We start from the raw sequence: 27,026 nt of genomic DNA, 5'->3' as shown, positions 1-27,026 counted from the left end.
GAATATACAAAACTATAATTTTGCCTGTGGTTCTGTATGGATGTGAAACTTGGTCTCTGACATTAAGGGAGGAACATAGACTGAGGGTGTTTGAGAACAGGGTGTTGAGGAGAATATTTGGACCAAAGAGAGATGAAGTGACGAGGTTGGGGAAAACTGCATAATGAGAAGCTTCATAACTTGTACTCTTCTCCAAGTATAATTAGAATGATAAAGTCAAGGAGGATGAGGTGGGCAGTTCATGTAGCACGAATGGGGAAGATGAGGAATGCGTATAGGATATTGGTTGGAAAGCCAGAAGGAAAGAGACCACAGGGAAGACCAAGGCATAGGTGGGTGGACAATATTAGAATGGATCTTAGAGAGATAGGATGGGATGGTATGGATTGGATAGATCTGGCTCAGGATAGGGACCAGTGGAGGCTCTTGTGAACACGGTGATGAACCTTCAGGTTCCATAAAATGCTGGGAAATTCTTGAGTAGCTGCAGAATTGGCGGCTCCCCAAGAAGGGCTCAGCTCCATGAGTAAGTAAGTAAGTAAATAAAATATATCTGTTTTATTGTTCTTCTTGTTCTTGCTGTTGCTGCTGCTGCTGATGTTGATGATACTGGTGTTATTATTGTTATTCTTGTTGTTATCATGATCATCATTACTTTGGGAAGAACTTTCTGCTTTTGTAGAGATTCTGAATATGTTTGTCAGTTTTGCACAATCACAGAACTTGTTATTACTGGCTTATAAGCACACAAAGAATACCATCTTCTATGATATGACACCTTGGAAACTGATAGAAGTTTATGGACATTTCTTCAGAACAAACCGACAAACTTCTGCCAGATTATAGATACATACATAATTCATAAATTCACTGATCCGTTGTCTGAATTGGACCAGATATTGAACTCATCAAAATAAGACTTGATTGCAGAAGTACAATCGTGTCAACAGCAAACAACCACAGACAACCAAAAGCACCAAATAACCATAATTTACATTGTCATTCATAAACAAAATTGCAAGGAATATAGTTATTAAATGTTATACATGCTTAGCAGAAATATATTCATCTATTGAATAAAAGGCATTTGTTGTGAGGAAACTTTTCAGTGTGTGATTAAAAATCTTCACATTATCACTCATCCTTCATATATTTTGAGGAAGATTATATATGGCATCACATCCCATAAACTAACGCTCTCTGTAGTCTTCGCTCTCAGGACCTGGAATGTCACATTGGTAGAATATAAAACTCCTGGTTATCTTATAGCAAAGTATTTTTAAATGTCACCTAACCAGCAAAAGTTTCTAAGAAAATTTACCATTTTTATAAAGTTATTCAAAAACAAAATTGTGCAAAGTTTCTGTCTTTACCTGCCACAATGAAGTTCTGCTACTAATAGCACTACCCATCATCTTCTCTCATGCAGGTGCCATTATAATAGAGGCTAGTTGAATTTGTTGTGGCATTATATTACAAGTATCCAAAATCTTTCACCCACCAATTTGCTATATCAACTAGGAAGACTCCCACACAAGAACAATAAGGAAAACACATTTTCTTTTATTTTGTATTGGTTTTCTTAATGAGTTTCTCCCATGCAGCTGGAAGATTCACCTAACCAGCACGCCCCATTCCCCTTGCAAACCAGATAACTAGAGTTTACTGTATTTCATTTACAGACATGTTAGTAAGCTATCTCACCATGAAATTATACATTCCTTTCTTCATTGGTACATTAGATTTTATCAAACAAAGTTAAATGGAAATTGTTGCTTGTCTGACATATTATTTTTAAACATTCTACAAAAGGATTATATCAACAAAGTTGTGTTTCATTTCAAAGTCATGTAAATGGTGCAGGAATATGTAAAGAGTTACTAGTGTTATGCCATGTTACAAGTCTGTCAAGTTTGTGCATCTGCCATATTGTTGTGCTGATTGTAGGAAATTACCAGTAGTTATCTAGACTCATATTCATGAGGTGCCCATTTCATATCCTGCCCAGGACACGGGCTGTCAAGACTGCATTCTTTTGTTGTTTTCCTCAGGCACATTCTAGGATAGTAACGTGATTATGCCACATCTGCTTACTTCAACATTCTTTCCAATTCTTGAGTCGTCTTGTCATTTTGCCATTTGACATATTGTAGTGTAGCGTAGTGTACAGTTTTATAAAACTTGTGAATTAATCATAGAATGCCCCAAAAGTATGTTTATAGAGTCATTTAAATTGTAAATAGGAAGATGTAAAAAGGTTAAAGGTAAAGGTAAAGTTGTCCCTGTGCTTACTAATTAAGCACTATGTCATGGAGGCATATGGGGTAATGGATGTATATATCCACATTCTCTTGACCTCGGCACTAGCTTGAGGTGAGTGGTCAGCTTCACGCCCCTGGTACCCATTGGATAGGAGACTGGGGTGGTGGTGGGGGGGGGCAGTGCCGGTCTGGATGATGTTGAAAAGAGAAAATTCTTGACCCTATTGAGACTTGAACTCAAACCCCTCAGTTGCCCAGCCCATAGCCAGTCACTATATGGACTACGCTATCCTGGCTCTAAATAAGAAGATGTAAGACAATATAAATAGGCCTTGCGACGAGCTGATCACTCGCCCAAGGAGTCCTACCATATTTGTAAGATCTAGTAAACCGAAGTGAAAATGGAGAGTTTCATGGAGGTAGGCCTAGGCCCAAATGAGGGCTGTAGTGCCAAAGAAAAAAAAAGACAATATAAATACTAATTTTTAAGAGGAGTCTTGTGGCAATGACTATTAAGATTACTGTTTTTTTGGATGTGACATCATATAGTCTGGAAGATGTTTAGCAACATTTTGGAGAAATGTGTTGCCTCCATCTTCAGTGTTTGAAACTGATGAAATTTTGGCGGAAGTTACTGTCTTCTACAGCAAACCTAGCCGATTTGAATTAAAAATTTTAGAATGAAGAGAGCCTTGAGACACTTTGTCCAACTGCTCCTCACTTAGAAACTCAAGGAACAGTGCCAAGCCTTGTCTCAAGAACTGATAGAGTATTCTCAAAATTGTTAAAACTTTATTACGTTGTATTGTTACTGTTTATAAAACTTGGATTTATATGTATGACACCAGGACATGTCTCCAGTCGTTTCAGTGAAAAATGACAGCAAAAGACTATTGAACAGTGAATTAGTTTCAAAAGGACAAATGGTCTCACCTTCGTCACTTCATAATGTAGGCAATGAAGCCTGTTTTGACTTCAAATACACATTTGATCTTTTTCAAGCTCTTCCTCTAAGACACCTAAGATATGGCGTTTGGACCAAATGGGCTGTAAAACAGGTCTGAGGTTTATGGGTGCTACAAGTCGGAAGGTTGCGGGTTCAAATACCGAGGAGGTCATTGGATTTTTTCAGTTGACCTAATCCTTCCGGCTGCACTATGGCCCTGGGGTTCACTCAGCCTCTAACAGAAATGAGTACCAGGAATTAAATAAATAATTTTCCTGGGGAGTAAAGCGCAGCCGGCGCGTAAAGCCGGGTCCAGACTTGTTGCGTATCCCTGTATCGTATCTCTGTTGCGTATCGTCCGATGCAACGCGACACAATTTTGCGTCCAGACTTGTTGCATATCTCCATTGCGTATCAACTGATGCAACGCGATAAAATTTCTCCTTGGCAACGAAGAAATGAATCTCAGTCTCGAGCCAGATTTCAGTCAGCAATGACTACACCCAACCTGACGGTAGCAGCGGCCGCGTACATCTGTCTTCACTATGCTATAAAGGGAAGAACAAAATCACGACGTTTGTGGATATCACCGATCTATGCCAGTAGGAAAGTATACAATGGGTCCAATCTTTTGGCGGACTTAAATTTTCAGTCAGTCAGTGGGATGTACAAAAATTTCACAAGGATGCATCCGTCAGATTGTAATGTTCTGTGTTTCGGGGATTCCAAATAACATCCCTCTTTTTATATTCATCAATTAAATATATAATGCTCTCCTTACTCCACTCCATTCAGAGTATATAAACAGAGAATCACAAACAGAAGAACGCACACTGGTGATGACTTCACTCCAACTGTCTGGAGCTGATAAGCAAAGAGCGATGCAGCCGCCTACACGTCCAGACTGGCACCACTGCAACCCGAGTCGTCCCTTTGATGCGACGGGAAAAGACCGCCAAGCGAGCGAACAGCCCGTTGCATATCATTTTCCAACGGAAGGATGATACGGGGTACTGTCCACACTGATATGATATGGAGATACGATACGGGGATACGCAACAAGTCTGGACCCGGCTTAAGGCTGACAACCTTACCACCATCTTTGAGTCGATTGTCTAAATAATGTGGGACCCTCAACGTCTCACAACCCTATGGGCCTTCATGGCCTGTTACAAGGATAGCTTTACTTTTTTTACTTTATATTACTCAGTACTCTCCATAAGGAAAGTGCTGGTAAAGCACAGTATCATGCTGGATCCCTACAAATCTATGGATTTATCAGTAAGTGACTCTTATGTGTTCTCAGAATTGTAAAACACCTTAAAGCAATATAATAGAAGGAAGTACCAGCAGTCACACATATTATGATGCTTCATAACAATATAGGAGTACTTGAAGTGCTTGAACAAAGGGAAAGATTCCTGGAGTAAGAAATGTGGAATTATAAGGAACATGATTTTGATAAAGGTGATTGGTGTGGCAGCTTTTGTCCAATTCTTTGCCTACCAAAAGTTTGTAATCATATTCCATTTTATTTCAGTGTCATATAGACTCTGCTATTACCATAACATAATGTAACAGTCAGTTAATTAATCAACACTATTTGAAAGTGGCACTCATCCAGGGAGTGCTACTGTCTGTGTAAAAAAGGATTATGAAACTCAAGGGGCTGCAGAGACATTGATGAATGAATGAAAGAATGAATTTGAAATGGGATAAGCGGCATTAAATATTTTGGTCTTTACTTTAGCTCTGAAAAATAATTGAAGTAACAGATTATGATAAATGCAGATTATGGAGCAGTGTTTGTTGCACCACTTCTGCTTCAGAGAATATCGAAGAGCGTGGCCAACATATGAAAAGTATACTAACTGAAGTTACAGAAATGGTCGTCCATTGTGGTTCAGATCAATTGTCATTATTTTCATTATCATTCCTATCATCAAGGGCAAGATGATAATGCTATGTATTGGCTGCAATTCACGATTGATACTGACCACTACCTCGTGGTGGCAAAGGTTATGGAAAGACTGACAGTGAGTAAGCAAGCAACATATTGTCGTGTATCGGGCGTATATCGCAACAAATAACTTCACGCCGTATTTGGTATAGCGAATTTTATTTCACACTCGCTCTTACAATCACCCAAATTGCAGATTTACGATTACTGCTATCTGCAGTATCACAATTAGTACACTCCAAATGCCACAATACAACTGACTGGTTGCTGGCTAACTCGGAACTAACTCGGAGGTAGCCCGAGGACTGACTCGTAGGTAGCTCCAGGACTAACTGACTGACTCAGTACAACTAACTGTGAATAGCCTTCGCTGCTCCTTATGTAGCCTTGATCGGACAATGCGGAAACGGCCACGTAATAGGCACCCTTGTTGCCTGGCGCTGTGTTGCTAGTAACGCTAGCGGTAGTAACCGCTGTTACTACCGTAACAATCCTGTTGCGTCACCGTTACGTTGCCGTGCGGAGGAGGGGGAGGGGAGCGCTGACTCACCCGCCGCGTCACTGCTGGTGGGGGGGGGTTCTCCTTTGCGCAACATGTCACAATAGGTAGCTTCATGATGCTGGCTTGATAGTCACCNAAATAAAACGAAGTAGAGGGTAAGGAGCAGTATCGTGTTGAAATCTGAAATAGGTTCACAGCTTTGGAAAACTCAGACACTGAGGTAGATGTTAATANAAGAAAGCAGTCTTCTGGGATTTGGCACCGTGTATAAGTGGTGTTAACACCACTTATACACGGTGCCAAATCCCAGAAGACTGCTTTCTTCAGAACTCCCCCAGTTTACAAAAACAATGTGAAACCAAGACATAGAACTCTCAAAGGTTTCAGGCGTCAGTACAAGCTCTTTTTTCATTTTCATTAATCTTACCAATTAGTATATACAAAAAATTCATCCGCAGTATAAAATGGGTGAGAACCCAAGAATTCTTTTAATTTTAATTTAAACCGTTTAATATCTTTATATAATTGCTTCAAATTTTGTGGGAGACAATTGAATAGTTTAATGACCATATAATATGAGCCTTTTTGAGAAAATGATAAATGAGTCTAGGGTTGATATAGATTTAGGTTGAATACCTGTCTAGTGTCTCTATTATGTATATCAGATACAAAATAATATTTATCCATGCTATCGACCACAAAAGATAGTATTGAATAAATATACAAAGATGAAAGAGTAAGAATTTTTAGAGTAGTGAATATAGTTTTACATGAGTTTCTGTTACCAGCACCAGTTATTAGTCTCACCGCCCTCTTTTGCAAATGAAAGACATTGATAGCATACGAAGGGTTACCCCTAAAATAATACTGTGACATGTTGCGCAACGAAGGACCCCTACCTCCCCAGTGGCACGTGGCGGTAACGTAGCGCTCGTGTAATAGGCGAGTCATCACCCGGCACTCTCCCCATGGTGACGTCACGAGCGGAGCCAAAGTGAGCTGAGCGGAGCCGAAGTTAGCCGAGCCCCCGCAACCTGGTAGCTATGCAACGCGAGTCAACAGCGGTGACGTAACAGGATGACGTGGCACTCATTATGCAACAGGCAAGCACTGCAGCTATATAAATGAGCTGCACAGCGGCTGCGAGGCAGTTGTAACGTAACAGTCGCCGAGTCGAGTTGACATATAGCAGCAGTCGCTGAGTTCAGTAGTAGTCGAGCGAGTGTGTTATCAACAGTTCTCCAGTCAGCCGACTACAGTTGGAGTATGGCAGCCGTCGCGGAAAGAAGAACCGGACGTGTGTATAATTGTGTAATTGGGAGTGTGTGATACAGTGATACCTAGCTCCCCAACTGGAAACGTGTAGACTACTGAAGACAGAGTGAACTGATTTGCGCATAGGGTTAGAAATCGTGAAACCCCGCAACAGTGTTAACAGATTAATGCGATTAGGGTTATAAAGTGTGAAACCCCGCAACTGTGTTATAATTAATTGTAGCCGTTACTTGTAGATTGTTGAATCAACCAATTAACGATCTCTACGGCGTATCCAGTAATGAAACACGTTACAATACCATATCGAATAATATAGTGAAAATAGGCATAATAAACCATCAGCAAAGTTTCCTAATTCACAAACGGTTCTATGACTCGGATTACATAGCACAGAGAGCTAAGTTTTGGGATAAGTGAGTCAATATGAGTTTTCCAAGTCAGAGTATTTGCAATATTAACCCCTAAGAACTTTAAACGGGTTGAGGTGGGTATTTCCATGTTATCATACACTATCTTTATCTCATGTTCATGCATATTTTTTTTGTATTAAACTTGACAAATTCAGTTTTAGAAAAGTTTAAAAACAATAAATTAGCATTAAACCATAATTTTAATTTATTGAGAACTTCGCTCACACTATGCAGGAAAATTAGAGGATCTGGATTGGATATAATCACACTAGTATCATCAGCAAAGAGGATAGGATAGGAAATCCTATTTAATACTAGAGGCAAATCATTAATATAGATCAAGAATAACAGGATACCCAAAGTGGATCCCTGCGGGACACCATGGGATATTAAGCCCCAATTTGAATAGATATTTAGGTTACTATCATTACCTTGTAATTTAATTCTCTGAAACCTTCCTTTAAGATAAGATGCAATCCATTTATGCATCGGACCCATAATACCATAGAATTCCAACTTAGATAATAAAATCTTGTGATTGACACAATCAGTGGCCTGTTTCAAATCACAAAATATTCCACCCATATTATGGCCAGCATTTAGGTCAGTTAAGGTCAGGTCAAGCAATCTATTAATGGCCTTTTTCATTGGAAAGATTCATTCGAAATCCAAACTCTTTATTGGCTAAAACATTGTTGATAGTCAAATGATGACAAAGTCTTACAAACACAACTCTCTGAAATATCTTTGAAAAGGAAGTCAATAAGGATATAGGCCTATAATTATTGATAAGATTTTTACCACCATTTTTATATATAGGTTTTATCTTGGAGAATTTTAGCCTATCAGGAAATATACCAGTATCTAATGATCTATTTATTATGTATGTTAAGGATGAGGTAATAAAGTGTTTACAACTTTTTAATACTTTGATAGGGATCTCATCATACCCAGTAGAATTGGTCGTTTTCAATTTGTCTATAATTGTTTCAATTTCATTTGTTGTAACGTAACTATAATTAATCGGAGGGAAAGTGGTTGTAAATATCAGTTAAATATCCATTAGCCGTATTACATATGTCAAATATATCACATTTTTTAGTGTACTTTTGGTAATTGTCTCCGCTATTGATAAAAAATATTTATTGAAGGATTCAGCAATCATTTTAATATTGATATATGATCTATCAGGAGCACTCAAGTTCGGTATAATTTCATGATAGGGTTTCCTCCCGGTCAATGATTTAACAATATTCCAAGTGGTTTTAGTTCTATTATTGGAGTTTATAATTAGTTTATCATAATATGAACGTTTGGCTTCTATAATATTTCTAGATAAATCTTTACAGAATAGCTTATAGTAACTTTGTATATTAGGGTTATTACTCTCCTTACAGCTTAAATACAAATGTCTTTTTATGCTACATTTAGTTTTTATACTAGATGATATCTATACTTTAGTATTAGTATGGGGTCTATTAAGACATTTGGGAAAACTATTACAAAAGTATCTTAAGAAAATGTTTAAGAACGCATTGAACACAGAGTTCACTTCATTATTATCAAATACTTCATTCCAAAATTCATTACTAAGATTGATTATAATTATCTATGAGAATTTGCTCATTATTTAGCATTTTGCCATACTCTATTCAGTATTTTTACTTATCATTTGTTGTTACATCTTGTAATGGCCGAGTTCCTGGCCTGTTATCTCTTCTACTTGCCAAACCAATAAATGTTACAACACATAAGGCAATTAATTTTCACAATGTTTTTAACGTTGTGAAACTGTCTCTTATTATTAGAGAACATAAATTAAATGTATTTTCACTATTTTAGATTGACTATAGTTACGTTTTGGATTGGTAGTCAAATGTATTGAGCACTTACAGAACGTAACCACAAATAACTATGACATTCTCACTGAGTTACACACTCCAGAGATCACTATAACTACAGTACACATGTAAAGTCTTCTCAGTTTGCTATACCTTCACCAGTCATTGCCTGGCGATGGATTGCAGCAAAGTCTTCTCCTTCCATGCTCACGTTCTTACCAGCTGGCAACTATCCCACAACTAACCCATTGCTCCAACTGTCGACTTTCATCTAACTGAGTGTCAAAGTCAAAGTCAAAAGTAACATTGTGACTAATGGTCAGTCAGTCAGTCATGGTGCTGAGCCCAAACTGGGGCTCATGACCAGATATTTATTACTGTTTGACAGTTAGAGCCTTGTTAGTGTGGGGTGCCCTCTTTGAGGAGAGGATGGGTCTGTCTTTAATCAGTCATTGTCTGCAGTAGTAAGTCATTTGTCATAATGTAAATGATATTAAACATGTTAATAAGTGTATATAAAATATATACAGGGCCTCTGTCAGTCCAGACTCAGTACAGCAGATTATGCTCTATTTCTAGTAGCTTCCACTACAACGGCAGTCTAGGCACTTGAATAACAGACTCTCACTATCTGTTCTCAGCATGGACTGCACAGAAAAGACTGTTCCTCTGTTGCTCTTTCCAATTGTTGCCATGCAAACATGCTTGTTTGCAAAGCTGTTGCTCAGTAATGGCTGTTGTATAGCTGCTTCATTTGTGGTTGTTGCCTAGCAATGGGTCTACTTGCAACAGTATTTTTGGAGTTCACAAGGCAATATTTAGATCTGTGAATGTCAAGTTCCTTACTACATAATTTTCTTCGTTACCTAGTTTACGTTTATTTTGTAACTTAGGGTAGCTTATTCAGTGATAAGGGACTGTATATAGAAATTTCTTGGATGGGGGAAACATTAAGTGTATACAGATATTTGGAAAGTTAATATTTGAAGGCTTGAGATATATAGAAGGGAGTATGATGTTGAAATGGCCACTTTGAAACATAGTGATTATGAAGATTGAATTGACATGCCTCAGGTTATGTTTAATAGTGGTCTTATATGTAAGCAGTGCTGAATATTTACAGTGTTGTACTTGAGCAGTCTGTTGCATAATATTACCTTTTTATACATATATATTACCATCTTAAATGAAGAAAGTTAATATTGCATTCAAGACAATATATACGTACAAAACTGAATATTTACGTTTCAGTACTAGAGACTGAATTGTATATTTATAAACCTGATCACCAGTTCTGAATAGTTTGACTCAGAAATGGTCATCTCTGTTCCAGAACTTCTGTCACCTAAGGTGTCTAAGACTCCACCTCCCAGTCCTGCAGAGTTCAGAGACAACACGGGTGAGTAATGCTTCCCCTGTGTAAACATCCATTTTGAATTGACTGTGCTGAAGTCATGTGGACTGCTAGTGTTGTGTAGACTTATGCTGCTTTGCTTCAAAATATAGGAACAGTCTCTAGCCTAGCATTTCTCAAATGTGGTTCCTGATGTCCTTGTGCTGATGCAGGTTGTTCCAAGGAGTTCTCCTGAAACAGTATTCATTGGCAAATATTTTGTGTGTGGTCAAGAAAAAATTTGTTGTTATTGCTGTGTAATTGGGATGTACATTTTCCTTCCATAAGGAAAGAAATTTGTGAATGACTGTAAAATTTTAGCTGTGTGATTATGGGATAGTTGAAGTGAATGCCTGAAAGGAATGAATTATACACATAGTAGGCAGACTTTCTGGAACAAACAATTTAGATGATTCATGCATTTTTGGAGGTGGATTGTTGGAGTGATAGAAGTCTGGGAACCAATGATGTAACCCTCCAAGCACCATGTTTATTTTCAAGCTATCTTCATTTTATGCCATATAGTTCGTTTAGTTTCTTCTCTTTTCTTTCTAAACTAAAGTCTTATCACATGTTTGATAGGTGCTACAACATGGCAACATGGTGATATATTGACCAATACAGGACCATCAGCAGCAGCAGCACAAGGTAGGATTGCAATTTTACATTTGGTATGCATTTGCACTGTATTGTCTGTGTGCTTAAGTTTGCTGTTGATGGTAGTTTATAGCTGAAACTTGGCAAATCACATTGTACTGGTGTATGAATGATTGTTGGCTCTTGAGGGTGCAATTACAGCAGGAATACAAAACTCAATACTGAGGAAGGTTCAAGCTGGTTGAATTCTGAATTCAGCTGACTTATTATATGGTCTAACGGTGGTGTTCATAGACTGTTAGCCGGAATATCTTTGAATAACATAGGGTGATTAAGTACAGTGGTGGCCCTTTGCTTGGACGAGAGGGGCTGGCTTAATGGAAATGTCATGTACATTATAGGGTAATCTAAAGAAGGAGGAAGGTCTGGGATTTCAGTCTGTAAGGTGGGGGTTGCAAGAACTATAAATTAAAAATTACCAAATTTCATCTTTTTCTCTTCCTTATTTACTTTAGTGTAAATTTTGATTTTGGTACCTAAACTTCACAGACATCAAAATTTCAAGCTGTTGCCTTATTTCAAATACAGGTATGTTGTTAATGGTGGATTATTGCTTATGCCATGTTCACTGTATGTTTCATAGTGGAATATCCTTTTAATAGAGGTTACTGGGTATCATCCATGTGGAGGCTTGAGAGAAACAGTCTCTCTCAAATGTCTGCACTGATTCTGTGAATGAAAGCTATGACAACAAGCATGTACTACTATGAAACATATGCTGAAGATGGTACCACACAACAACAGTCTACCATCGATTGACAATATTATACTTATACTTTTAACCATTATTTTATTTATTTCATCAAGTTTTATTGAGGCACTGTTCTACTAGCCGGAAGGTCGTGGGTTTAAATCCTGATAAGGTCATTGGATTTTTCAGTTGACCTAACCCTTTCCAGCTGCACTGTGGCCCTGGGGTCAACCCAGCTTCTAACAGAAATGAGTACCAGGAATATTCCTGGGGGATAAAGCGTGGCCAGTGCCTAAGGCCAACAACCTCACCTCCATCTGTGAGCTGATTGTCTAGAAAATGTGGAACATTGATATGTCACAACTATATGAGCCTTCATGACCTGCTACGGGGATAGCTTTACCTTTACCATCTAGTTCTAACCTTTATGGTTAATCACATGCTCCCAATATCGTTGTACCACAGCACATGTAACGTCATATGCTAGGTCTTCTAATTCTTCTTCTGGCCACACTGGAGTTCCGTTGGAACTTCGGAACTCAAGTGAGGTGAATTCCCATTCCTGTTTTTTCTTATATCCTCTCGGCGTGGACCATGCACAGAAAGCAAAGCCCCTCTATTGTTTCGTGGTGCAGACTACAAAGAAAACACCTTTTCTCTGCTATTGTGTGGTGTCATCACACATGCATTAACGTGTTTACTGAGGCGTTGTCTGACAAAGTAGCACAATACACACAGTCATTGAGAGTTTTTCATCCTCAAAAATGCATCATGTGGCACACATTTATCTGGTGGTATTTTCAGACCAGTGTTCCTGGGTGACACATCAAATGCTGAAACCTGTATGAAACACCTTTAGGCCACCTTGTTTCAGCTCTTCATGGAATGGGATTGAATATTGAAGAAAAATCTTTTCAACAACACGAGCAAAGTTTCCATTCCATTTCACTCTCATTGAATTTATTGTTATAATACTGATAAATAATGATAATCTTTGGTGAAGAATGCAGATTTCTAAGCTTGTGATTATAAAATTTTCTCCATTCTCCTGTTTGTTTCTCTTGTGCTTATTTATTCTTCTCAGAAATTTGTTCTCACAATAGTCTGTCTTCTCTTCATTGTGGTACTGTTACTGATGTTTTTATTCATGCTTCTAATTGTGATGTCCAGATTTTAATAAATAGTCTAGGCCTGGGGTTTGGCTTCCATGATTGAAGTTTCCATGTATTTCCTTATTCCTGCCACACAGTTGCTTGGATCAAAAATTGATGGTGACTACTTTCCTCTATGTTATTCTTAATTCATCATTCTTAATCTCTGCCATTTGATGCTATACAACTTGATAAAGTATTCTTTAATCAGCCAAGGAATGAACATCCTCTTTAGAAGAAAATCTAAGAACTTATTTTGATTTTCGGTTTAGCATTGGATAATCTGATCAGACTAACAAGTTTTGAAGACAGTTTTCTTTGCCTGATTGATGAGAATAGTGTGGGCATTGGGGTTGTCAGCTGTGAATGCATGTGTGCGCATGTTTGAGGTGTTGTTGCCACCTTCTGTCATGTGTCCAATTCTTTGAGTTTGTGAAGTAAGAAAATTTAAATAGAGTGAGTGTCAGAAAAAGAGAGGGAAGCAGTCCATTTAGTTTAGTAAAGAACTAATTTTTCATAGTTTTTTCCTACTTGTATCAGGTGACTGTTTCTATATTTTCATTTGAAATATACAAATAATACAGTACAGTGCAATAGAAGCTCCTAATAAGCCAAGAATAGGGTCCAGATGAACCAGATAGAGCAAATAGAGTTTTTATTCAAGAAAGAAGGTTTATTTGAATTGACATCATTAAAAAAGTTAAAAATGTTAGTGAGTCAGAATTCATGTTGATGTTACCACAAACACATCTAGCAGAGAGACTCTGTACATAGTGGTGTATATTGAAAGAAGATTAGAAGCATATCTCACGAGATTAAAAGTAGATACTACAAACTAATCAGTATTAGGCAGAGAATGGTTGAAAATTAATTTCACACATTTGGTTGTTGTTTGTTTTTTATAGCTTATAGTTGTCACATTTATTTCCTTTATATGTGTTACTTATAATTAAATATCTTTTGAAAAAAATAAAATTAACATTCATTGTTGGAAGAAGAATACAACTTTGATTAGCCACAAACTGTATAATTGTCAACTGCTGCCAAGGAATGAGTTGAAGATGGTTGTATACAGAGAAATCGTGTGAGTGGTAATATTGTAACAAGGGTTAAATGTGTGTAAAGTAATCCACTTTGACTTTCACTCAGAATAATCATAAAGTTTGCACTTGTTGTCATATCTCAAGTATGGATTACAGGGTACTCGCTTGAGGCAATGGTTTCCATACTGTCATTCACAAAACTTTTGGGCATATATTAAATATTTCAGGGGTTTCTCCAGAAACAAAGAGCACACCAGTATTGTTTTGTGGATACTTCTGAAGTGCAACAATGAGATGGACTGTTATTATTTACTTCTGTAGTATTATTTGATAGCATTCTTCTGTTTTCTCGAAGGAAAATGATTTGTGAAACAGATGTGAGGATTCATGTTATGGTCTTCTGGGTTGTGGCATGAAGAAGTCTGCTAAATGAGTGACAACATTTCAGGGGAACATGCTATTTCCATAAGCAAGGTAGTTATTAATGAAGTTTGAAAAATTACTGTTTATATAGAAGTGGGATCATAGGTCACAGAAGATAAAAGTTACCATTCAGGATATGTAAAGGTCTATCTGGTTCGGGGGTGGGTCATTATCAGGAAGGTGTCTGGTATGATACAAGGACAGTTAGGAGAATGTTTTGGGAGAAATGTGAATTAGGTAGGGATTGTATATTCTGATTCTTGAAGGAAGTGTTTCTTGAAATGATATGGGAATTGCTGGTTTACAGTATTTGTGAAATTTCTTGGTACCCTTGGGGTTCTTTTTAAAGATATTACAGTGTTACTCCTGAATACACATGCATGATATGCCAAGTTTCATTATTGCTGTATTGCACTCTTATGTTACTGTGAACGAACAATGAACCAAACAAGATGTGTCAGCTAGCAACCCTTGTAGAATTCTCCTCTTGTACCTATGCCTTCTTTCCATACTGCCATGTTAGTGATAGTTGAGAATATTGTTTGCCAAACCTGAGATGACAATTACATAATATATTCTTCATTAGATGATTGAGGTTGTGTTGTATATGAGTGTGAATTATTGATAAACTTGTGCTCACAAGGTCCTTTTCATGAACAGATTCAATATATCTTATGTTCCCATCTCAGGTTTGCCTTCTAATCGTCAGCAGATATTAAAGACCTTTTCAATGTGACACACTTAATGCAGCTTTCACTGTTGTTTATGAAAATGATAATGTTATAGCCTAGTACATCAGACATATTTTTTGTTGGAATGAGGCTGTACTCCTCTTGTAAAGCAATGTTATGTTGTGTTCAGATGCACTCTGATCTTTTGGATTGTCATATCAGTGCATTTAAACACATTAATATAATCAGTATGGTATATAATGGTCATGACAACACAGCTGTATGTGATGTTATAAAAAGGTAAGAAAGGTGATGTCATTCCTGTGCATAATTAATTAATCATCGCACCATGAAAACCATGGGAGAGTGGAAATATGGGGGTGGAATTATTGGAAGAAATCTAACAAATGCAGATATCTTTCATAGATTCAAAATAAAACATAGGTCTTTGTTTCAGTCTTTAATATAATTTGTATATCAAATATGTTCTATTTTCATTTTAAAATATGCCACTAATAGTTTTTAGGAGATGTACATATAAAGCAAGTTGTTAGGAGATTTCAAAGCCAAAGTAGGTAGGGAAGATGTTTTCAAAACAATGATTGTGAATGAGAGTTTGTACAAAATTAGTAATGATAATGGAGTTAGAGTAGTAAACTTTGCCACATCAAAAAATCTTACAGTCAAAAGCACAATGTTCGCACATCATAACATCCATAAATTTACTAGAATATCTCCTGATGGGAAGACATACAATCAAATTGACCATATTTTGATAGCTAGGAGACGGCACTCAAGTATACGTGATGTCGGATCTCTCAGGGCAGCAGATTGTGATACTGACCACTATCTGGTTGTGGCAAAAGTTAAGGAGAGACTGGCAGTGAGTAAACAGACAGCGCACAGATTTCATATGGAGCAGTTCAATCTTAAGAAATTAAGCAAAGTAGAGGATAAGGAGCAGTATCATGTTGAAAATTTAAATAGGTTTGCAACTTTGGAAAACTAAGACACTGAGGTGGATGCTAATAAAGCTTGTGAAACTATTAGAGAGAATGTAAAAATTTCTGGCAAAGAGAGTCTAGGTTATTATGAACTGAAGAAGCATAAGACATGGTTTGATAAGGATGGTCAAAATTAAAAGGCCAAAGGAAACAAGCTGAATTGGAGTGGTTACAGGATCCAAGCAAAACAAATGGGGATAATCTGAACAATATAAGACATGAAACCAGCAGGCATTTCAGAAATAAAAAGAGGGAATATCTGAAAGACAATATTGATGAGCTTGCAAGGAACAGTAAGAACAAGAACATTAGAGACCTGTATAGGAGAATAAATGTTACCAACCTAGAAGTAACTGAAAGATGAGAATGGTGATCTGCTTGCTGATGCCTACAAAATTTTAAATAGGTGGAAGAACTACTTCTCTCAGTTATTGAATGTACATAGGGTCAGTGAAGTTGGGCAGATAGATCTGATCATAGTATCTGATCATAGCCCTTTTGAGGTTGAAATTGCTATTGCAAAATTGAAAAGGTATATCTCGCCAGGTAGTGATCAAATTCTGGCAGAATTTATTCAAGCATGAGGTGAAATATTACATTCTAAGATCTATAAGGTAATTAATTCTATTTGGAATAAGGAAAAATTGCCCAATTAATGGAATGGGTCTATTACTGTACCAGTTCACAAGAAGAGTGATAAAACAGACTGTAGTAATATACCTGGGATATCATTGCTCTCAACTTCATACAAAATTTTATCCAATATTCTTCTCTCAGGGTTAAGTCCATACATAGATGAAATTATTGGGGTTTATCAGTGTAGGTGTCAACGTAACAGATCAACTACAGATCAGATCTTTTGCATTCGTCAGATATTGGAGAAAAAATGAGAGTACGATGAGACAGTACATCACCTAATCATAGACTTCAAGAAAGCCTATGATTCAGTTAGGAGGGAAGTATTTTACAATATTCTGAGTTTGGGATACCCATGAAACTAGTTAGGTTGATTAAAATGTGTTTAAGTGAAACGTATTGTAAAATTCGTGTAGGTAAACATTTGTATGATAAGTTTCCTATCCAGAATGGTCTAAAACAAGGATATGCTTTATCGCCACTGCTTTTCAACTTTTCTTTAGAATATGCCATTAAGAAGATACAAGAACATCAGGTGGGACTGAAATTAAATAGGAGACATCAGCTGTTGGTCTGTGCTGATGATGTGAATCTAGTGGGTAATGATATAGATACCATAAAGGAAAACACAAAAACTTTATTTTACGCTAGTAAGGAGGTTGGTCTAGAAGTAAACATAAAGCAAACTTAATATATGTTGCTGTTTCATCACCAAAATACAGGGAAAATCATGATATAATGATAGGGAAAAGGTGTTTTGAAAATGTGGCACAGCTCACATATGTGGGAACAACGATAACAGATCGAAACCTGGTTCAGGAGGAAATTAGGAGGAGATTGAACTCAGGTAATGCTAGCTACCATTCAGTCCAGAACCTTTTGTCTTCTCGTCTGCTGTCCAAAAACATAAAAATTAAAATATACAAAACTATAATTTTGCCTGTGGTTCTGTATGGGTGTGAAACTTGGTCTCTGACATTAAGGGAGGAACATAGCCTGAGGGTGTTTGAGAACATGGTGTTGAGGAGAATATTTGTCCCGAAGAGAGATGAAGTGACAGGAGGTTGGAGAAGGCGGCATAACGAGGAGCTTCATAACTTGTACTCTTCTCCAAGTACAATTAGAATTATCAAGTCAAGGAGGATGAGATGGACAGGCCATGTAGCACGAATGGGGGTAGAGGAGGAATGCATATAGGGAAGCCAGAAGGAAGGAGACCACTGGGAAGACAAAGACATAGGTTGGTGAACAATGTTAAAATGGATCTTAGAGAGATAGGATGGGATGGTATGGATTGGATTGATCTGGCTCAGGATAGGGATCAGTGTAGGGCTCTTGCAAACATAGTAATGAACCTGCAGATTCCATAAAATGCTGGGAAGTTCTTGAGTTGCTGCTCAATTGGCAGCTTCTCAAGAAGGGCTCAGCTCTATGAGTGAGTGAGTGAGTACATACAAAGCAGTAAGTCACTAAGTATATAGAATTGTTGTCTATTGTAAGTGAAACGTTGCTTTGTTTGTACCTATCTTAAGTATCTGAAAACACAAATAGAATATATTCACTGCCTAAAGTTGATGATCATGAAGGTAAAATTCTCAACCTGAGAAGCTTGATCATAGATTGAAATACATCAACTTTCTGTAATCTTTAATTATTGAGTAATTTAGTTAAGTTTCCTGGATTAGTAATGTCCCGTCATATGTTGATATTAGTATTAAAAACTTTCCAACCAGGTTCAAATGAAATCAAAATTTTCTGTTGAGTAGAAAGTCATTCTAATATTTTAAACTACCACACAGGGCCTTCTAAAATCAGTGACATCATATAGAGCTGTAGGAACACATATGTGAGAATTTCCATGTTTTGCTGTGTTCATTATTTGGAAGCTCCACCGCCATGTAGTTATTAGTAAAAATTTTTAAAATAATGTTAGTTTTAGAGTTCTGTGTTGTAAGATATTGCAGTGTGTAAGCCTTCATATTCCAGAAGATAGAATTCTTCATCACCACTGCTGTTAGAACCTCTAATCCTGCAATGTAACTTGTATTTCTGCCTCTGTAGAGGATAATGAAGAAAGAATAATTAATATTAAACCATATAGTGGCATTATGGGCATGCATCTTAGAAGAACCAAGTAAGACTTTGTAAATATCTCATAGTAAGTGGCTATGTAATGAAATTGAAAAGGCATCTGTGTTTTGCCTATCTTTATATGCTGATTTTGGTGTATCTTCACCTTCACAGTCCACTATCAAAATGGACTGTTAAGGTGAAGAAACACCACAGCCCAAAATATTGGAAATGAAACTTGGTTCCATTGTGATAAGACATTTTCTTCTCACAAAAGTCCTGTTGTTTGGAAGAAATGTAAATTTATTCTTAACTAAAGACCATAATAAAGTCATTATTTAAGAACCACACTGAATAACCACTGCAGTAAATAAGGAATGATTTTATGTAAATCATGAGAGACCTTTTCCGATAATAATATTTTACTACATATTTTGGAAACCTTATGTCGAGGCACAGTTGTGAGGAACATGTTTTGCTGTAACTTCGATCCATTCGATGGTACATCATTGATGTAAATTTTTCTCCCATTTATTTTACATTATTCACTTCATTTTTACATACCACATACTCTCAAAGGTTTTGGTTATGGGAAAATCATGGGTGTTTGAGCAAATGATCATTTGTTTCAAGGCATTTGGGAATATTAACTTATAAAGCACTTGCCACAACAATAGCAGCATATGATAGAAAAGCAGGAGGAGGACTGATATCAACACAGAAGAAGAATCAACAATAGGTGATTTGTATCAACTGAATTGTGTTTAATGAAATGGAGAGAATTTTAAATCATTACTGACCATAAAATGAATGAAGAAATAATGAAAGGTTTAGAAATTTCTCTAACAGATTTTATTGAATATCCTGTAGAAAAAGTTGGGAAGAAATTTCTGAAATAGTGAATTCTAATGAGATTTTAAGAAAAGCAAGTTGATAGTTAAAAAATGAACCTACAAGAAGAAGATGTTTGCTGTTTCCTCTAAAAGGACGAAATGACTTTGCTAATAACTGTAACAGCCTAATGCGACTTAATGTTGGCATAAACTTCATATTGAGTTTCATTATAAACCTAGTTAACTGTTTTTATCTGAAAAGGAAGGAATGTACTTCAGTTCTGTCTTTTGACAATCTGTTATTGTCGATATACACAAACCATATCAGTAGAGGGTTCCCAACATGCCCATTTAGTTACACATATTTTGAGTGGTGCAATGAAGACTACAGGGGCAGTGTAGAGTAAATGATGATCGCTATTCTACACAGTAAAACACGTGTAAAGTTGTGATTACTGGCATCATGTAGAGGGTTATTAATAATGCATCATTTTAATTTAATTTAATGAATTTAATTTCGAAAGCATTAGTGTTGATTTAAAGGGGTTTTATAAGGAATTCTTGGCCACACTTATATCCATTTATTAAAGTATAGTGTTTATGGAAAGTGAAATGTAAAGACCATTCGTATACAAACAGAAGCGAGAAAGGGTATGGAGCTCTGATAGAAAAGCTGAAGGGAGTAGAACCACATGCAGATAAGGAATCTGCTGTTAAAAATATCTCAATATGCAACTAATCTCTTATGTAGAGAAATGGTTCTTCTCATACATGTGTGTCTTTCTTCAATTAATAGGGTCACAAATCCCAGTAATTTGAAGTATGTTTTTCATCCATCCTAGAATCATTTCTCAAACCACCAAATTTCAATCAGAATTTATTTAAAAAGTAACTGTGTGAAAACCACCCCCTTTCAGGAACCACTAAGTATACCACATACTTCTTTGAACTATAGTCGTATTTTTCACTTCTATTTGTTTTATGAACTAACTAATAATTTGTGCATGCAGAGGACCTCACTCAAGAAGATCATGTTTAAAATTGAAGAAAGCAGTCTTCTGGGATTTGGCACCGTGTATATGTGGTGTTAACCGACGTTTCGGAGGAACGTATCGCCTCCATCTTCAGGGTAGAAGAAAAAATATAAGAAATCTGCAAGCGAAGAGACCGTGAGAACCGGTAAAAGCAGACTGTGTGGAAATATACACAGCTATGTGAGAGCAGAGAGGGTAGGGGGGAAGGGCAAGTGTACAAGTGAAAGCAGTAGTGTGGGAGGGGTAGGGGAAGGGAGCTGGGACAAGCATGGTTTTTACACTACTGCTTTCACTTGTATACTTGCCCTTCCCCCCTACCCTCTCTGCTCTCACATAGCTGTGTATATTTCCACACAGTCTGCTTTTACCGGTTCTCACGGTCTCTTCGCTTGCAGATTTCTTATATTTTTTCTTCTACCCTGAAGATGGAGGCGATACGTTCCTCCGAAACGTCGGTTAACACCACATATACACGGTGCCAAATCCCAGAAGACTGCTTTCTTCATAGTCACCGACGTGAAAGCCTCAAATCTTACATGTTTAAAATTGTTTCCCACCAAGAAAAATAAAATTAACGGGTCCCAGTAGTAGTAGTATCATAGAAATGATGTATTTATATATGTTTAAAATGATATCCCACTTAAGAAGAGCAATATTAAGTGTCACATTACACAGTATTATGTAATGTGATATATAGACCCATTGCTAAGTGGTGACTCTGTAAACAATAGCTGTTGCTAGGTAACTCCTGCAACATACACGCACACAACAATAGAAGAACTGTGTTTTTCATGTGATTTGTGCTGGAAAAGTCTTAGCAAGTGCTGTGGTGATTCGTGAATTGTAGAGACTATTGGTAACACTGATTGTCTGGATAGACCCTGAGAGTGTCTGTGGCGAGAGGGTGGCCTCAGGGAGTGTTCTCTCCCCTCTTCTTTGGAGCCTGGTCGTGGATGATCTTCTTTGGGAGCTCAACAGTAAAGGTCATTTCACAGTAGGATATGCTGATGACATAGCAATCCTAATAAATGGGAAATTCCTTTACACTGTGTCAGAAGTCTTACAAACAACCCTGCACACAGTTCAACAGTGGTGCAAAAGAACAAACTTGTCTATCCATCCAAACAAGATGGTAATTATACCCTTTACTAGGAGAAGGAATATCAAGGGGCTTAAGGAACCAATCCTCTTCAGTCAAGCGATCCAGCTATCCAGTGAAGTCAGGTACCTTGGAATAACATTAGACAAGGGGGTGACATGAAAAAAACAACTGAACAACACTATTAACAAGACCTATAAGGCCTTCTGGACATGCAGAGGCACGTTTGGAAAAACCTGGGGACTGAAACATAAGGTGGTGTATTGGATATACACTGCTGTAGTAAGACACATAATTACCTATGCTGCCACTATATGGTGGCCTAGTGTTAAACTTAAAACAAGTCAGGCTGAACTAAGCAAATTTCAAAGGATGGCCTGCTTGGGAATAATGGGAGCAATGAGAACAGCTCTAACAGCTGCAATGGGAATCCTACTAGGACCCCCCCCCCTGCATCTGCAGATGGAAGCAGAGACCAAGTTAGGAAATTACAGACTATGTTGCAATGATCAATAGAGACCTAAATCTAAAGGTTTTGGACTTGCATACATGATTCAGGACATGAAAAGGAACCCATCCTGCAGATGGGATCTGATAAAATTATACCGAAACATGTCTATGATAAACCCTTCACAATCAGATTTCCTGATAGAAGTGAATGAAATGAGGGGTTTCAGCCCGATAGAAAGAGGGGACTAATCTGGTATACAGATGGCTCCAAGACAAGTAAAGGCACTGGAGCTGGAGTGTATTGTGATGGAACAGGGCAGAAAAGTAGTTTCAGCCTTCATCAGCATACAGCAGTATTCCAGGCAGAAGTGTATGCCATTAAGGCATGTGCAGTTGAGAATTTAGATAGAAACTACAAAAATAGGAATATCTATATTCTATTAGATAGTCAAGTTGCAATCAAAGCACTTCAAAATTGGTTTGGGATTGCCACCAATCCCTCACACAACTGGCCAGATGTAACATAGTTCAGCTGATACGGGTGCCAGGCCATGAGGGTATTGCTGGGAATGAAACCGCAGATTAGCTGGCAAGAACAGGATCTGAACAACCATTCATAGGACCTGAACCAGCTTGCGCCATTTCAATTGGAGTTGCCAAGAAAGCGATCAGGGGCTGGACTAACAGAAATCACAAAAGACACTGGGAATCCACAACTGGACTCAAACAGGCAAAATGATTTATATCAGGACCCTCTGCCAAGAGAACGAGGAAACTGTTAAAATTAAACAGAGATCAACTAAGGTGGGTGGTAGGATTATTTACTGGACACTGCCACCTAAAAGAGCACCTTTTCAAACTGGGACTGACAGATAACCCAACTTGTGAAAGGTGCCTACAAGAAGATGAATCAGCCACACACATCTTGTGTGACTGTGAGGCTACAGCTTACCTAAGACATCGCCACCTGGGTCAGTTCTTCATGGAACCAAGTGACTTTTATGATGCCTCCATAAATAAAGTCCTACATTTCATTCGAAGTGTAGGATTAATAAAGGGTTAATCCAGAGGAGAAGCACAGTAGGTCATTGAAGGTTGCAGTATGAGGGCCAGTTTTTATGGCTCACCTCTCATACTCACTCATCGGTGACACTGTAATTACTTGTACTTACAATTCATATGTATAAGTGGTCAGTAAATCCATTCACCAATCCAAACCCCATCTATAGTCACACACACATATACTACGTGAAATCTGTTGTCAGAAGTGGTCGGATTGGATACTGCATTGGTTCTTGATCATTATACAGCCACAGTATGGACATGGAGCGAGTAATGGAACTCTGGTCATTGAAGGAAAGATGGACTCACACTATGAGAAGATGGACTTCAACATAAAGGAAATAAGGGCCAGCCAAGATTGGACGATAGCCAAGATGGATTCTTGGCTAGCAGAAATGAAACATGGCAGAAAGAGACTACCGCCTGCCAAGAAACGACGGAGGCCTGTCTGGAGAATAAGATGCCAGCCTCAGTGGAGATAGAGCCCATGTTGGAGCATCAAGTAGTCCAGAAGGAAGAGGCTGCCGTGGAAATTTTCGNGGGGGAACGGGGGGGGGGGGGAATCTAGCTGCATGGCGCCACTGAAAGACGAAGGAATGGACCCAGTGTGATGGTGGGTCCTGAAAGAATTTGGTCACCGCCTGCAGAGGGATGACCCACTGGGCCATTTCTGCATGATGTAAGGGACACTGTCACTGGAGACAAGTCAAGGACAAGGCTCTACCAAGAATCCAGAAAGGACAGACGTTCAGGATGAGATGTTGGATGAAACCTGAAGACATCGATGGACCAAGGAACCAGGGCTCAAGACAGCAGCTAAGTCTGAGGAAGGAGAGGACAATCGGCAGTGGTATCAGAGAATGGAGCAGGAGACAAGAGCCACACCTGGGAAGCAGGTCAGCACTCAACAAGACCTTCAGGAAAACTATACAGCTGGAGTAAAGATAGAATCACTATGCTTGTATGTGGAAATACTGGTAGATCTGAAAGGATGATATTGCTGGTAATCAGTCAGAGAAGCCAAAGTGCTTCAGGCAGGTGGAAGCCATCAATATACATTCAGACGGAAGAGTAATGCATAGATAACATGTACCATTCATGGAGTCCATTACGTGCAGAAAGAAGAATGTCCACCAAAAATCAGAAAACACTGCTGCCACACACCAGAGACACCAGTAATTTGAGAAATGTGTGAGTTGAATTTCTCCCACCCAACACAACATCAGCCCTACAATCAATGGACCAAGGTATAATCAGGTTTTTGTAGCATAAATATCATCGGTACCTTTTCTGCAAGTTCCAGGTGAGAATGACAACCACCAAAGAATGCTGCAAAATATTGGTGTTTGAAGCCATATTCATTCTTGCATCTTCATGGAATGCTGTTATTTGGGAAACGAATGCAAATTGCTATCAGAAGGCTGGATTTTTTTAAGCATAAGTACCTCATGATGAAGAAGATGATTTCTCAGATATTATTAGTCCATATATCTGGAAGGATGTTAAGGAGAAGACGAATGTTACATTCATATCTGGAGAGTATCTGGAGTCTGATAACAATCTGGTTCCTTATGCAGTACATGAAATTGACAGCCTCTGTATCGAAGACAGGAATATAGTATCTGATGATGAGGAAGAGGAGGTAGCAGCATTTCAGTAAAGAGCTGAGTGATGAAATGTCCATCGTTTTCCTTCTGTAGTAAGTGCTCTTTGCCCACATTTCCAATGAGTTTGTATTTTTCCCATGCCAGGATTTATCATTTAACGGGGGGGGGTTTGACACAAACTGTTTTCAGAGATACTCATGTATGACCAGTAATTTTTAAGTGGCGATGTATTGTGACTCCATCTGGCCAAAGGACACACTTGCACATATTATTCAGTACCAAAATGTTGAGTAGGGGTGAAGTAAATAATAATATAAATTTAGCCCTCAATGCAACAATTTGTTATTAATTTGAGTTACACTACATTTTTCAACCCTTAAAGGGTCATCTTCACGTGTTTCCAGTTACATATTATTAATTACTGAATTGTAACCTGAGATCCCTATATTCCTTCTTACATACACAGGTCATAAAGTGGCTACACTCAGGTTTATTTACATACTATTTAGTGGATATTGGCTCACATGGGACTAAATGTTAAACTTAACAGTTTTTGATTAAGCTAAAATTAATTTTAGAATTGATTTAAAATTAATTTAAGAAATATATTTAAAAATTGTTAGCTATGATCGGCTTTGTTTCTTGAGCTGCAGTAGACATCACTTAGCCTTCTAAAATTCTTCTATTATTTGTTGTGCCACCTCAATGTGCTGTTATTACCATGCTTAACCTTCTTGAGGAACAATGTTCTTATTTTTATTTTTATATGTTCTTCCATAATGTCTGGTTTGTTGGTTAATGTTGTGTTTTTATATTGTCCAGTTTTTGTGGTATACTTATTTCTGTATGGTCAATAATAATAATAATAATAATAATAATAATAATAATAATAATAAAAGATTGTTGTGTTGATGGCTGAATTTTTATTATTAGTTGTACTTACACAACAGGATGCAATCAATAAAAATTGGGATAATGTAACATACATTAAGATAATGCGCATGCCAAACCACAGACAGTGTGCTTGTCATGACCAATAAAGTTAGAAGAAAGGTTGTGGCATATGAGCCATGTTTCCTTTCATGACATGTTCACTGCAAAGTTCATTTAAAGGTCCCCTTTCTGTGGATACTAGAAAGGGAAGATGCAATACTGATTCCAGTTTTGTTGCATGAGATTCTGAGGTCAGAGGAATATTTCAACAACCCATACAACCATTCCCAACATGACGCCTTGCTCATGCATTGTCGTCAGGCAGTTAACATACTTCTGTTACCTACAACAGTAAGATCATCGGCAACTAGTTTTGCTGTAACCTCATTAGTTTAATCCTGGGCACTCATACACTTACACACATGCAAATTAAGCTGTTGCAGGCGTACAGAAGTGCTCCATCAGCTGCATGGCTTTCATTAATGTCAAATATGACTGTGAGGGAGTGAGTGAGAGATTGTGCAAAAGTGGGCCATATGCCACATCAGTCATCTGGTAAATGTTAAGGTGGCTCTTCTCTTATGTTAACTACATTTGTAAGCAAAAGAAATTCTGTCTATTAGCAACATCTGCTTACGTATTGAATATCTGCTAATATATGGAATTTGTATTTTTAGTAACGCCTAAAGACATTTGGAATACTCTATCCAGTGAATTTTGCAGTCAAGTTGCCAGTACTCTTACGAGTATTTTCTATTTGGGAGGTCCTGGCTTAAAATCTCAGCATCAAGGCGGCTATTCTGACTGAAGTTCTTATGGTTTTCTTCAGTCAGTCCAGACAAAGCTAGGATAGTATCTCATGAGGCCATGACCGTTTCCTTCCAGATCCTCTCCAATTCATTGTGCTTTAATTATCCTACTTTTCAATGCTGTATGGTCTGAGCTACTGAAAGCATTATTAAGTAAATAATTAAATAAATTCTTGCATTAGAACTGATATGTATACAGAATTTGTTGACTTCTTAATGCAATATAAAAAATGTATTAATAACAGGTTGTCTGTAACTTTGTAAT

The 27,026-nt window shown here is 37.7% G+C and overlaps 1 protein-coding gene across 1 annotated transcript in view; it reads left to right on the top strand.

The window, feature by feature from the left end:
- The window catches only part of LOC111866424 (ankyrin-3), a 235,021-nt gene that overhangs the window by 199,858 nt on the left and 8,137 nt on the right, over nucleotides 1–27,026 (top strand). The window contains exons 34-35 of the mRNA XM_033752256.1: nucleotides 10,529–10,594; nucleotides 11,171–11,236. Of these exons, the coding sequence (XP_033608147.1) occupies nucleotides 10,529–10,594; nucleotides 11,171–11,236 (132 nt within the window). The remainder of the gene's footprint in view (nucleotides 1–10,528; nucleotides 10,595–11,170; nucleotides 11,237–27,026) is intronic.

Source organism: Cryptotermes secundus, unplaced genomic scaffold (assembly GCF_002891405.2).
Source record: "Cryptotermes secundus unplaced genomic scaffold, Csec_1.0 scaffold271, whole genome shotgun sequence".
Lineage (NCBI taxonomy): Eukaryota > Metazoa > Arthropoda > Insecta > Blattodea > Kalotermitidae > Cryptotermes > Cryptotermes secundus.
Note: the sequence above shows the minus strand (reverse complement) of the source record. Positions and strands in the feature narration are given on the sequence as shown.